This window comes from Leucopleurus acutus (genome assembly GCF_964270905.1).
Source record: "Leucopleurus acutus genome assembly, chromosome: 2".
Lineage (NCBI taxonomy): Eukaryota > Metazoa > Chordata > Mammalia > Artiodactyla > Delphinidae > Leucopleurus > Leucopleurus acutus.
This window is the reverse complement of record NC_139143.1, coordinates 1,619,623-1,633,433: the sequence shown is the minus strand read 5'-3', so window position 1 is coordinate 1,633,433 and position 13,811 is coordinate 1,619,623. Positions and strand designations below refer to the sequence as shown.

Genomic DNA, 13,811 nt, shown 5'->3' with positions numbered 1-13,811 from the left:
AGAGAAAGACCGATGTGGTGTTTTCACCCTTGGAAATGAAAAATGGTAGCAGAAATGGAGGCAATGGAAGATAAAATTGAGGCCACTGCCCCAAAAATAGAGTCGTTAATGATGCTTCATAACACCCGGGAAGATGCTAAACGTTTCCAGAAAGGAAACAAAGAAACAGGTCACATTCTAGGGACAAGGAATCAGAATGGCAACAGTAGAGGCTAGGCGATGGAGCAATGCTTTTGCATTCTGCAAGGATATTGTTTTCAGCTAAGGATTCAATGCCTGGCCAAAATCTCCCGCGTAAAATAGCATAATGACATTTTATAAGGCGTCAGATCTTATAAAGTTCGCTTCCCAAGCACACTTCCCCAGGAGCCTACTGGAGGAGGTACTTCACTAAAACAAGAATGTAAACCAACACAGAGGAGGCCTGAGGTTCCAACTTAAGAGCCTCCAGAGGGTGGGGTGTGGTTCCCGATGCAGAGGGCAGACAGCTGCGGACAGGGGGCTGCATGGGGGTGCTCTGAAGGAAGCACAAAAACCGTTACCCGTGGTTACCCTAGAAGTCAAAGTGGGAGGGCAGAAAAGGGGCGGTTTTCCTTTTTCCCTTTATATTTTTACATAATGTTTGAGTCTTGACTAGAGCCTATATCACTTGTGTAATTTTTCTTTTAAGAAACAAAATATGCTCCCTCCAATGGACATGCTTAACCCTTCAGTCATGACGACAGAGTTTTCCTTCTGTTCAGGACCTGCAAAGGAATTTCTCTAGGTCAGGGGTCCCCAACCCCTGGGGCCGAGGGCGGTACTGTTCGGAACCGGGCCGCACAGCAGGAGGTGAGCGAGCAAAGCTTCACCTGCCGCTCCCCATGACTCCCCATGGCTCGCGTTACTTCCTGAGCCATGCCCCCGCCCTGCCCCGGGGGTCCGTGGAAGAATTGAAGGAAACCTTCAAATCCTGTAGGCAACCTTGCCCAGTAATTAGGCTGGAACTTTCTTACTACAGGAGAAAGTCTGTGATTTGGGAGGGGAGGTCGTTGGGGCCAGGAGGAACTGAGTCTCTGAGAAGATAAACACCCCTCCCCCGTCTCAGCGTTGGGCTTTCCGGCAATGCAGAGCAAAGGAAGGGTTTCTTCGGGGTTGGTGGACTGCAAAGTCCTCTTGTCCATAGGCGTTTTCTCTGCCCCAAGGCCTCGATGACCCGTAATTAATCTCTGCGCAAGGACAGGCTTCTTGTGTATTTGACCCACTGGAAATTGTTTGTCAGAGATCTTGTCTTGACCCAGGAGAGCTGATAGGATGATAGGATCGTAAAACCGGAATTGATCTTTCCCGCTCAGTATGTGTTCGCTACAAGATGGGGCTGGGGGGAGGTGTTATGTTAGCCCAGGACAAATGTGAGATTTAATATATGTCACAAGTGGGGGGAGAAGAGTGGATTGTCATTGAATAATGGCCATATTTCACAGTAATAGCGTCTAGCCCAGTCGGTAGCGTGGTCTAATCCCCGTGCTTTCTTTGCCCTTTCTCAATGTATTTGGATTAATCCCTGCAGAACAACAAGCCACATGCCCAAACCACCCACCTTCCTATTCCCAGCACTTAAATCAGCCGGAGGCCAGCCGAGATCCGGGCCCAGCACTTAGATGACTTGTGTGTCTGATTTTTGTTCCATGATACGAAACTCAAAATAAATCTAAGGGGAGACGTTTCCCAGATACCAGCTAATTCACGGAAAACATCTTAAGCCGCTTCAGCACACACGTGAAGCTGACGAGCAAACTCACTGTGGACGCGGATGGGAGGGCTTAGAGAGAATTCCCACGGAATTACTAAAGTCTTAACTCAAGTCCCGTGTTCAGTCTGAGGCCCTAAAACTGAACACGGAATTTCTGAAGCGCGTTTTCGTGTCCAGAAGGAAGAGATAGAAATGGGGAAAGGCTTGGGCAATGGGACCTTTGAAAAACGGTTGTAGGGGACGGAAGTTGAGCTTTGAAAATAACGTGTGAACAAAAAGAAACTTGCGAGAACAAGCACGGACGGTCCAAGAGGAGGTGAACGGTAGAGGAGGAGGCATCTCGTTCAGATGTTAAGAATAAACGTTCTGACCGTGGAACTTGTCAAACAGAAAAACCAATAGCCAAGCGACTGTGGGAGAGTGACCGAGGCTGTGTCAGGCTCTCTGAATATACGGACCAGGGTTCTCGATATAAAGGCGTACAGACAGATGTTTAACGACAGTCTCTCCCAGGCACCACAAGTCTGATATTCCGAGCAACTGGCAGAGAAATGAAACCATTCAGCACCCACTTGGCCCCTCTGCTTGGCCACGGCACCTAAAGTGGGTTCACTTACCAGAAGAGTGGTACACGCTCTTAAGCAGCGGGACCCGGCCCCAGGATGGGGTGAACCCGATACAGAGGGGGGCAGTGAGAAGTGACAGGTCTAGCGGCTCTAGAAAAGATCAGTCTTCTTCCGGCCCTGGTTATCAGGTGTGGAAAAATTCAGGAGAGGGAGGGGAAATACCTAGAGAACACATCTAGAAATAAAGATACAGTCATTCTAAGAATGGAGGCTATATATAGGGACGGGAAATGGGTTTGTGTGATTCGATCCATCCAAGAATTACCTTGTCTCTATAATACACCTTTCTGTTAAGGAGATATAACATCTTCCTTGACCAGATAAAGCTAGTCCCTTCTTTTTCTTTTAATTTAAATTTAGTAGTTATCATATATTGGCGTATAGTGGATTTACAACATTGTTCTTGTTTTAGCTGTAAGGCAACTTGATTCAGTGTATGTCTAACACGTATATCCTTTCTTTTTCCTATTCTTTGCCCACATAGGTTATTACAGAGTCTTGAGTAGAGCTCCCTGTGTAGTCCCTTCCTTTTATGAAAGGACATCACCAAATTACAAGGAAGTTTAAATCACTCTTTGCGTTGCTGGCAAACCCAGGGCTAACCCCCATGCTTTTCCCCTTCTGGCCGGTCTGTATGCTGGAGTACGGCCATCCTGCCCTCATCATGGGAACTTTATTTCTCGCCGTGGCTTCTGTCTTGACTGCTAACCCTTCTCTCCTGTCCCGCAGCTGGGATGAGAGCAGCTCCATCAGCAGCGGGCTCAGTGATGCCTCTGACAACCTCAGCTCGGAAGAGTTCAACGCCAGCTCCTCACTCAACTCCCTGCCCACCACGCCGACAGCATCTCGCAGGAACTCGACTATAGTGGTACGTGCGAGTGTGGATGCCTAAGCCGCCTTCTGCAAGAGAACCGTGGGGCAGACCGGGCCGTGCCTGTGCGCAGGGTGGCACGTCCGCTCACCTGCTCCGTGGGATTGGTTCCCACGTGCCCTTGGCCGAGTCCTTCTTGAGCTGGTGGAAAGAAATCCCTAGCTGCCGGGCAGTCACCTAAGGCGTGGTGAGCTGCTGTCCCGGCGGGCGGGCCTCTATCGAGCGCCCACGCCAGTTCGGAGGGATGCCCGTAAGTGCTGTCCCACCTGGAGAGGAAGAGAAGCCCGGGATCTGTGTGCTGTCCTCTGGCAGCCTGGAGGTGCGGGCGGAAGGCTGGTTCACTGTCTGCTCTGGAAGGGTCAGGCCACCCGGCAGCCAAAGCCCCTCTCTCCACCCAGTCCCCCCTTCCCCACCTGAGCGTCCACTCTGCCTTCTTTCGTCTCCAGCTGCGCACGGACTCCGAGAAGCGCTCGCTGGCAGAGAGCGCGCTGAACTGGTTCAGTGAGTCGGAGGAGAAGGCCCCCAGGAAGCTGGAGTACGACAGCGGCAGCCTGAAGATGGAGCCCGGCGCGGCCAAGTGGCGGCGAGAGCGGCCCGAGAGCTGCGACGACCCATCCAAGGTTGGGGAACTGAAGAAGCCCGTCACCCTGGGGCACCCCGGGTCCCTGAAGAAGGGCAAGACCCCGCCGGTGGCCGTCACCTCCCCCATCACCCACACGGCCCAGAGCGCCCTCAAGGTCGCAGGTGAGCCGAGTAACGAGGGACCGGGGGGGGGCCCAGGGCCAAGTCCTGCTTCCCTGGCTTCCTCACAGCCGTTAACCCTTGGGAGACGGCCAGCCCGCACACTGCTTCCACGTACTGCCCACCCTAGCCTCCAGGCCATCCCGAGTCAGGGAAGATGGGCAGTACGATGTCCGTCGTGCAGATGTGGGCATACAAATGCCACGTGCTTAAAGCCTAGGCCCAGGTGTAGAGGAGGGGGGAGCCTGGCCCGACCTGCCTCACACCGTCCAGTGGTTCCGTCTCCTCTCCTGGGACACGCGGGTGATGCACTTGTCTTCCCGAGGGCTTGGTTGCCGTCCCGGGGAGGTCCTGGCACACTGTCAGAATCGTGCCGCTCCCAGAGTGGCTCCGTGGTGACCCGCGGCCTCCGTCAGGCCCCCTCTAGTCCCTAACCACCGGCAGACACAGCTGAGTCCCGTCCCTTTGCTTCCCCCACCTTCCCTCCCTGGACCGGTGTTAGACGTCGTTCCTTCTTGATCATCTTTGTGATCGCCTCTGCCGTTTCAACCAAATTGGGACCCCCCCTACCCTGGGGGCGGAAAACAACAATCGATCGGAGGCCAGTCCCGCCCAGAGTCCCCTCCCCTCTGGCGAGAAGGGTCCTCAGCCTGCGGGGCTCCCGCTCGCCCGCCCACGGCGCCCCTCCTCCCGGGGCCAGAGACGGTGGTCTCAGCGCTCACTCCTGTCCGCCCTCCGCAGGCAAACCCGAGGGCAAGGCCGCCGACAAGGGCAAGCTGGCGGTGAAGAGCGCCGGCCTGCAGCGCTCCTCCTCGGACGCCGGCCGTGACCGCCTGGGTGACGCCAAGAAGCCTCCCTCGGGCATCGCGCGCCCATCCACGTCGGGGTCCTTCGGCTATAAGAAGCCCCCTCCCGCCACAGGCACGGCCACCGTCGTGCAGGCCGGGGGCTCGGCCACGCTCGGCAAGGCGCAGAAGACCTCGGGCATCCCCGTCAAGCCGGCGAACGGACGCAAGACCAGCCTGGACGTGCCCAACGGCGCGGAGCCCGGCTTCCTGGCTCCGGGCGCCCGTTCCAACATCCAGTACCGCAGCCTGCCCCGACCGGCCAAGTCCAGCTCCATGAGCGTGACCGGCGGGCGGGCCGGCCCCCGGCCCGTGAGCAGCAGCATCGACCCCAGCCTCCTCAGCACCAGGCAGGGCAGCCTGACGCCCTCCAGGCTGAAGGAGCCCTCCAAGGGGGCCGGCGGGCGGGCCACCCCGGCCCCCGTCAACCAGACGGACCGGGAGAAGGAGAAGGCCAAGGCCAAGGCCGTGGCCCTGGACCCAGACAGCATGGCCCTGAAGAGCATGGGCTCCCCGGAGAGCACGCCCAAGGGCCAAGCGAGTCACCCCCCGGCCCCCAAGTTGGCAGAGCTGCCGCCAACCCCCCTCAGGTACCCAGGCTGGGCGCTTCCTCCTGTCTGCCCTCCCAGCATCCTCCCGGGTCCCGGCGCTCCTTAGACGGGGCGGCCTGTTCCCTGCTGGCCCTGGGCCTCCCCCCTGTTCCCCGGGTGCCGGGCGCCTCTTCCGTCTTTCGGAGCTGTTCTCGGTGCCCTCCGATGTGCTCTGAGCCTCTCCGAGCTCTTGCCTGGGTGGTTTTGCTGTTTTATTTTCTCACACACACAACGCCCATTTGTGCGTAAACCCACCCTTGTCTCCCTTGTGCATGTGCTGCCCCCTCGTTAAGACTTGATGGTGCCCAGGTCAGATTTCCTCCCCCGTATTTCCCAGGGGCATTGAGAGAAGCCCCCCGTGCTTTGCAAAGAGCCCAAAAGTGAGGAAACAGGACCAGGATTTGGCTGCGATCCCACCTGCCTGTTGTTTCTCTAACTCCGTGATCCTGAATGTCCTGTTTTATCGTCACTTCTCTCAGGGCCACTGCTAAGAGCTTTGTCAAGCCACCCTCCCTAGCCAATCTGGACAAGGTCAACTCCAACAGCCTGGATCTCCCTGCGTCCGCTGACGCCCATGCGCCGAAGGTCCCAGATCTGCACACTCCGGGCCCGGCTGCCGGGGGTCCCCTCCCTTCTTGCTTCAGCCCCAGCCCGGCCCCCATCCTCAACATCAACTCCGCCAGCTTCTCCCAGGGCCTGGAGCTCATGAGCAGTTTCGGCGTCCCCAAAGAGACCCGCATGTACCCCAAGCTCTCGGGCCTGCACAGGAGCATGGAGTCCCTCCAGATGCCCATGAGCCTGCCCGGCGCCTTCCCCAGCAGCGCCCCCGTCCCCGCGGCCCCCGCGCCCCCCGCCGCCCCCGCAGAGGAGGACGCCGAAGAGCTGGCCTGGAGCGGAAGCCCCAGGACTGGGCAGCTGGACAGGTGGGTGGGCGGGGCCGAGCCCAGGGAGCCCGCTCCTGCCTCTGGGCCTGTTTGACTGCTGCTCTGTGACCGGCGACACTTGTGTGCACATTACGTAACCTCCTCTGCTTCTCAGCAACTCTTAAGGAACAGGATTTCGTTTCTGTGTTTAAATTCTGATTCTCACCTGCTACACGAGGAACCAGTACACAGACGTTCAGTGACTTCCCCGAGCCCTCATGCCTGGTTTAACCTGCCATCCGAAGCTTCTGCTTCCTAATCATTGGCCCCAGATCACCCCTATTATGTCACATCCTGGTTTTCATCTACCACAGCATGATCTTTAAAAAGCAAATCAGAGGGAATTCCCTGGCGGTCCAGTGGTTAGGACTCCATGCTTTCACTGCCCAGGGCCCAGGTTCAATCCGCGGTTGCCGGGGAGGGGAGGGGGGTGGGAGTGGGAAGCTAATCAGAGAGAAACATCAAAGATCTCAGATAAATTTCTCAGATTGTGAGCCCAGAGGCGGCTGTGGCTGACCTCCCCTTTGTTTATGGAGGCGGGGGCCTCACAGCCGGATGCCTGGGTCCCGATGTTGCATCCGTCAAACCTCTGCTCCCAAACTCTAGTTCCTGAGATGGACCCACGTGCTTCTCTTTCTTTCCTCCACAGTAATCAGCGGGACCGGAATACTCTTCCCAAGAAGGGGCTCAGGTAATAACCCTTACGTGTGTTTTTCTTTCCTATACCTGGGGCTCCTGGTCTGTATGAAAAAACGTAACTCGCCCTGTCCCAGGCTCCAGTCATGCGTGCGGTGCCCCTTTCGGCCGGTCACGTGTACCTGGTTCCCGTACATCCTCCCAGACGCCCACCCAGGCTCACTGTTGCGTGTGCGTCAACTTGTAGCCGGGGCTCTGGTGACAGAGGAGAGACAGGCTTGCACATGGGACTCACGCACTTCCCTGCACCAGCCTGTGCTGTCTGCCCCAGTCCCGCCAGAACACCCCCCCCCCAAACCTGAGGGAGAGCGGGCCACCTCTGGCCACTCAGGTGGGCAGTAGGTCCTGCAGGCCGGTGATTCCTGCTGCTGGGAGGTTCGAATGCCGAGCTCTGTCCCGGGCCTCTGTCATCTCGGCCTAGCTCGGGCAGCCCCGCAGGGGCGTCCCCAGCCCTTCCGCCCCTCCTGGGGTCCGGGAGGATGCTGCTTCCCTCCGCAGCCCCCCGTAGTCAGCCCCGACGGCTCCCACCTCCTCGTCCTGCTTTTGGAGCTCACCTCTGAGCTCAGGTGGTAGAAGCCCAGACCGAGCTGTTGGCTGCCGCCCGCAGGTACCAGCTGCAGCCCCAGGAGGAGGCCAAGGAGTGGCGACACTCCCACAGCATCGGGGGGCCGCCCGAGTCCGACGACCAGCCAGAGCTGCCGTCGCCCCCTGCGCTGTCCATGTCCCTGAGCGCCAAGGGCCAGCTCACCACCATAGGTCAGTGTCCGCAGTCACCGCCGTGCAGGGGGGCCGGCAGGGCAGCGGGGCCTTGGGTTTCACCCCATACTTGGTTCGCGCCGTGGCGGCCGGCTCGCGGGTCATGCCTCCATCGTGAGACGCACGGCTGAGTGCGCCAGACCCGGACCTGAGACGTGGCCCCTGGGCCCGGGCTGTGGGGTCCTTGCAGCATCAGAGAGTCTGCCTGTTGGCGTGGAAGAGCCGTGAGGGAGGCCCAGAGCAAAGCCCGGTGCAGCCAGAAGGGAGCCGCCGCACCCAGCGCCGCGACACAGCGTTGGGCAGCTGGGGAGGCAGGGGGTGAGCGGTCGAGTGCAGCGGTGGGTCTGCCCCAGAGCCGGGACCGTCCAATCCTAGAGGCAGGGCTGAGGGAGACCCGTGCTGGCCGCTCCTTTCCTGGTGTCTGAGGAGAAGGGGAAGCTTGTGAGGAGGAGGCGACTCTGCTTCAGAGACGGGAGGGGCGAAGGCCGGGGCTCACGGCCCTGCTTCCTGGGGCGCCGAGTGCTGGGGGCCCTTGAGGACAGTGCCCGGGCCGGCCTGTTGCTTCCTTCCTGCTTCTCCAAATCCACTGCCTCTTTCAGTGGAGCGAAGGAAGGCAGTAAGCAAAACCTGCAGACCTGTGACACGCCTGTGGGACGACTGGGGACTCTGAGGAAACGAGGAGTCGGGGTCATCTTGCTAGAGAAGGGCGCGATGCTAAAGGGAAGGTCATCTGGTCCGAGAGCCATTAGAACGAGGGCGGGGCCAGCTTGCTGTCCGTCTCCATGGAGACCACACAGGGGGATGAGGGGCCGGGCCAAGCCACGATCATCACCTCACACACGCCGAAGGGCCCCGGGAGAGGTGGGGTTGTCTTCTTCTCGGGTCTTCCCGGAGACTGGACGTCCACGGAGTGTCCAAGGAGCCCCACCCCCCACCCCAAGCATGCACGCCGAGAGGCAGGGGCCGAGGGGGCGGGGCTGCGGGCCAGCAGGGCTCCACAGCCTCCCGGACCGGACCGCTCGCCGGCTCTGGCCTTCCAGCCAGGGTCATGCCGGGTACCGGCCGTGTTTCTGGGGAGTGCCGCTCCCCTCCGTGGTGCCCGGCCGTGCGCCCCACAGCCTGAGCCCTGCCTCTCGCTGGTCCTCTTCGTCACTCGGATCTGAGCCTTGCTCTGAACTCTCAGGCCTCCCTGGCAGCCAGTTGTGTGTTAAGAGAAACACGACACCCCGTTTTCATCGGCACATCCAAGTGATGCGAAGGTTTCAGAAAAGCTGCCGGGCCCCCAGCATGACCTTCGAAAGCGACCTCTCCGGGCAGACAGGCCCGAGGGAAGGGCGTTCAAACAGGCTTCGCTCTTCGCCCCTGGCTCAGACGCAGGGTCCTCCTCGTAGGGCTTTGCTCTCCCAGGCACGGCCGCCTGCACACCCGCCGCCCGCCGGCCTCCTCTCTGCCCCTCCATCCGCCTCTGCTCCTGGCGCCCCGCCCCCGGGACCCAAAGCTGATGCCCCTGCCTCTTCTCCCGCCCTCCCCTCCCTCTCCTGTCCCCCCCTCTGTCCTTCCAGTGAGTCCCACTGCGGCCACCACGCCAAGAATCACCCGCTCCAACAGCATCCCCACCCACGAGGCGGCCTTCGCGCTGTACAGCGGCTCCCAAATGGGGAGCACCCTGTCCCTGGCCGAGAGACCCAAGGGGATGATCCGGTCAGGATCCTTCCGAGACCCCGCGGACGACGGTGAGACTTCATGCCAGCGCGGTTCACGTTCATCCCAGCTCTGCTGGGTCCCCTCGCGCACCGCTGCCGCCACCGCGCACATGTCTGCCTCACACCTCACAGAACATCCGATTGGGCCATTTCAGCTCTCTCTTCCCGTCCCTTTGAAGGGTCTGGGGGCCCAGAAACCTTGGGTGGCACCGTCTAGCCCTGGGGCTTTGGGATGGAGCCTCTCCTGGGGGCGGGGGAGGGGAGGCAGCGTGGAAGGCTTATGTAGAGGGCGCCCTCGCCACCGTCCTCCCATCCCCCCAGTCATCAGAGGACAGGACCGCTTACGGGGACGCAGAGGTAGCTCTTAAAGCCTTACTAGAATTAGGCATCTCATTCCTCTTTCGAGAACGTTCCGAAGACCAGCTTCAAGGGCCGCCCTCTGGGCGTGGTGGTCAGAGCTGGAGCCCGGCTTTCTGGGGGTGAGACTTGGTGACGTCAGGACGCTCATCCCGGGGGCTTTCCTTGCCGACCTGCTCCGGTTCTCTCAGTAGGGCTGTCGTTCATGAAGAATCAGAACGAGTGTCTTGCACTTGGAGACTTTTTTCATCTGAACGGTCCCCACTGCGAAGAGGAGACACAGGCAGAGTCGCGATTCGTTCTGAGCAGCTCTGATGAGAACTGCCTCTTCCTCAGCAGCGACAGTGCTTTCCTGACGGGGGAGGCGGTGACCCGTGCCCGGGAGCGTCTTCTCTCCCGGAGCCCTGCGCCCTCGGAGGGGCAGGCCAAGCACAGGGCCCTCGGCCCGGCTGTCCGAGAGCACGGGCCGGAGCGGGCAGGCCAGCTCGGGCCGGAACTCGAGTCCTCGGCGGGCCAGACGGCCGCGTCCTCTGTTCTGTTCTCCCTCTCTGCTCCAGGATCAGAACCCGAGCCCCTGCCTTAGCACTCCTCCCGGGAACCCTCCCCGGGTTCCCCGGCCGAGCGCTCTGCTAACCCTTTGCGTTCTGCTTCTCTTGCAGTTCACGGCTCAGTGCTGTCCTTGGCCTCCAGTGCCTCTTCCACCTACTCCTCAGTAAGAGCCTCGCTTCTCCACGCCCCCCCCCCCACCCCGCACCAAATTGCGCCCTGGACCCTCCTGGGGGCGGGGCGGGGCGAGGTGGGGGCCCCTGGAGCTTAGGGCACGAAGTGGGCGCTTCTAGACCTCGGTGGTCCTTCCGGCCTCACCGCCAATCCCTGAGCGACCCTGGCGCCTTTTGTGCCTCCTTTGAAAATCGGAGAATCCCCTGGTCGTGGAGGCGTTCTGTGCCCGGGAGGGTGGGCCGCGCTCAGGGACCCCAGAACCCTCGCTGCGTGCAGAATCTGCCCCAGGTTCCTCGTGGGCCCTGGGCCCGCGTCTGCTCGTGAGGCGTAAGCTGGTCCTCAGGTTCGTGCTGCCCCTAATGCTCTACTCCTTCAAGTTGGTGGCGACAGGGTTAGTCCTCAGGTCAGCAGTTGCATTTCCTAGCCTTCCTGGCAATGGCAGAGGTGGCTGTGACCTCTGCCCCAGAGGTGTGCCTTACTGAACCGTGGTCTGGGGTCTGAGCCCACCCCGTGCAGAGCCAGGCCCGGCCACGGGGCTTCAGCCTCTGGGCGCTTCTGCATCTCGCTTCCTCGAGTTCTGCGCGCTGCCTTTGCCTCCGTAGTAACGGCCTTCTCTCTCTCTCTCTCTCTCTCTCTCTCTCTCTCTCTCTCTCTCTCTCTCTCTCTCTTTCTCTCTCTCTCTCCCCACCCCGCTTCTGTGCTCCTTCACCAGGCTGAGGAGAGGATGCAGTCTGAGGTAGGGTCCCCAGCCTTCGCCCCGGCCTCCTAACACCCCTGCACCCCACTTCCTCGCGAGCCGTACACCTCTTCTGCCACCGTAAGTGCCTCTCCGTCTCCTTCACAGCAAATCCGGAAGCTTCGCAGGGCCCTGGAGTCCTCCCAGGAGAAAGTAGCCACCTTGACGTCGCAGCTCTCCGCCAACGTGAGTGCCGGGGGGGACAGCCGGGCAGCTGTCTGGGCCCCAACTAGACGAGTTCAGCCCCAGGAGAACTGTCTCGTAAGGGGTCCCGTGGGCTTTGATTCCAGGCAGCGGAGGATCTGGAGAGCGGCCTCCTCCTCCGAGTCGGGGTCTCTCTAAGGAGCCATTCGCACCCCCACCCTAATTCATAGGTACGGACGAGCGCCCGTCCGACGGCCCGTGAAGCCCCTAGAGACAGAGAAAAGGGGTTTATATCAGTGGTTCTGCGTGGAGGTGGGAACAGCCTTGCCACTGGCCGTGGACAGGAATAGTCACGGATCAGAATTATGGATCCCCGGGAACCCTCTGCCTCTGCCCGTGTCGTTGTTCACCCCGTCGCTGGGCAGGCACGCAGCTGGGTAGTGGGACCCCACCTGGGAACGGCAACGCTCTTAGGAGGCCAGCCCGGGCTCCGGCTCCTCGGCCGCAGCTGCCTTGTCTTCTGGGGCCCCTGAGCTTAGCCGGGGAGCCCGCATTCTTGTCGCCGCCCTCAGCCTGCCCAGAGCACATCCGCTTAGAATGCGTTTCTCGTGGCCTCGGTCTTTCCACCCTGGGAGATGGGGAGAAACGAAGCTGCCCCCCAGACTAGGCCGCAGAAGCCTCTCCCCAGCGACCGAGCTGCAAACAGAGAACATAAGAGCCATTTTCCCCCGAAGCTGTAAACAACAGCTGAGCCGGATCTGCGGAGCTTTCCAAGTGTTTGCACAAAGTAACCATGTCTGCAATTTCCGCAGTCCTTGCTGGTTTTTTTCTCTTCCCTTCCTGTCTGGGGAGCCCAGCTGTCAGGCCTGGGTCTCACTGGAATCAGGTAGAAGACCCGGCGCCGCGGTTTTGCGTGTTTCCAGCGCGTTCGGGCAGCGAGCGGTGTCCTCGCCACACTGGTGGTTCTCTTTGCTCTTTTTATTCTTTCCCAAACTCTCGGTCGGTCCGTTGTATTCTTACTGGCTTGCACGAAGCTCGTATCAAGCCTTTTCCCCACAACTGGGGACCCATAAGAATCGTAATAGAAACGAGACCCGTCTCTTCTGTCCCTGGCGCCTCACCCAAGGCCATCCCGTCCGGCAGAGCCCGGGAAGATCATGTCTGGGAGACGGCAGCGGGGGAGGGGTGTCAGAGAGCAGGAGCTCGTCTGACTCATTTACACCCTGTCAGTGTCGTGCTGTCCAGTCTGGACCAGAGCCAAGAGAATGATTTTAGAAGGTGACTCTCTTAGAACAGGAAGTTCCCTTTGGCTGAGAGAGGAGAAACTGAATGCTCAGACACGACGGTCCTGAATTTTGGAGACAGGCTTTCGCTGAGGGTCAGAGTCCTGGATTCTGGAAGGCTCTCTGCTGTTCTCAGGGTCCCCTGATTCCAGACCTTGTGTCCTGTTCACCAGGACTCCCCAGCTGCCCACGCTGGGCACAGCCTGGACGCCTTCCCCCTCCCACATGCCAGCCTTTCTCCAGACCCCCGGTTGAGCCCCGAGGGCATACAGGCTCCCTCGTGGGGCTGGGGGTGAGGGAGGCTCAGAGGAGGGACAGGATGCGGGGCGGCAGCCCCCCCAGAGGAGAGGGAGCCCCAGACGGGAAGAGGCCGGCACGGAAAAGCCCCGAGGAGCCGGGGTCTCGGGGCCCCTCACGAGGAGGCACGTGCTCACAGACGGGCAGGGATGTAGGGACCAAACAAGAGGTGACCCAAGGCCAGGAAGGCAGGAGCTCCCAGTCCAGAGGTGGAGGTAACCCCATCGAGGCACAGACGTGCCAAGGAGCCCGGCCTGGACCAGAGAGGCCTCCAGCCTGTGTCAAGGACAGGGGGCGAACACTAGGGTCCACCCCCAGGGAGGCAGAACCACTGGCCGACAGGAAGCAGGGGTTACCGGCCCCCAGAGCTCTGTGTGGAGTGCGCCCCTCCCTCGAAGGGCCACAGTTTACTCCCCGCGAACCGCGGCTGTTCCTCTCCCAGGGCGAGCGTCCCCCGCTCTGGTCCCAGCCTCAGCACGCCCCCCTTCCCTGCAGGCCTTCCTGCTGGCAGAGCTGGAGTTCCTGCCCCTCCCCCTGCTGCCCCCCCCCAAGTCCTTGGGGGCCCCTCGCGGAGCCGGCCCGACACCTAGTGGCCAGACTGTGGAATTGCCGCGAGGTGGCCCAAGCTACCGCTCCAGCCCCAGGATCAGGGAAAGGGCGGCCAGAACCGAAGAACGGAGGCCCCCTGGGCGCGGGGCTGGGAAGCTGTCCCAAACCCGTTCTCTGGGAGTGATGGGGCCCTGGGGGAGGAGTTCCGCCAGGATAAAGCGACGGCCCCCGAGGGGACGCCC

General features: G+C 60.6%; 1 protein-coding gene across 6 annotated transcripts in view; it reads left to right on the top strand.

Annotated features, from left to right (window-relative positions):
* Positions 1-13,811, top strand: part of NAV1 (neuron navigator 1) — a gene marked incomplete at both ends in the record, with an annotated part of 207,225 nt that overhangs the window by 173,501 nt on the left and 19,913 nt on the right. For 3 of the 6 annotated variants that reach the window (XM_082860446.1, XM_082860447.1, XM_082860448.1), the window contains 10 exons: positions 3,088-3,226; positions 3,676-3,973; positions 4,712-5,405; positions 5,885-6,328; positions 6,978-7,019; positions 7,632-7,780; positions 9,343-9,513; positions 10,500-10,552; positions 11,273-11,296; positions 11,405-11,482. In XM_082860446.1, the coding sequence (XP_082716572.1) occupies positions 3,088-3,226; positions 3,676-3,973; positions 4,712-5,405; positions 5,885-6,328; positions 6,978-7,019; positions 7,632-7,780; positions 9,343-9,513; positions 10,500-10,552; positions 11,273-11,296; positions 11,405-11,482 (2,092 nt within the window). The remainder of the gene's footprint in view (positions 1-3,087; positions 3,227-3,675; positions 3,974-4,711; positions 5,406-5,884; positions 6,329-6,977; positions 7,020-7,631; positions 7,781-9,342; positions 9,514-10,499; positions 10,553-11,272; positions 11,297-11,404; positions 11,483-13,811) is intronic. The other 3 variants (XM_082860450.1, XM_082860449.1, XM_082860451.1) reach the window with 3 other exon arrangements.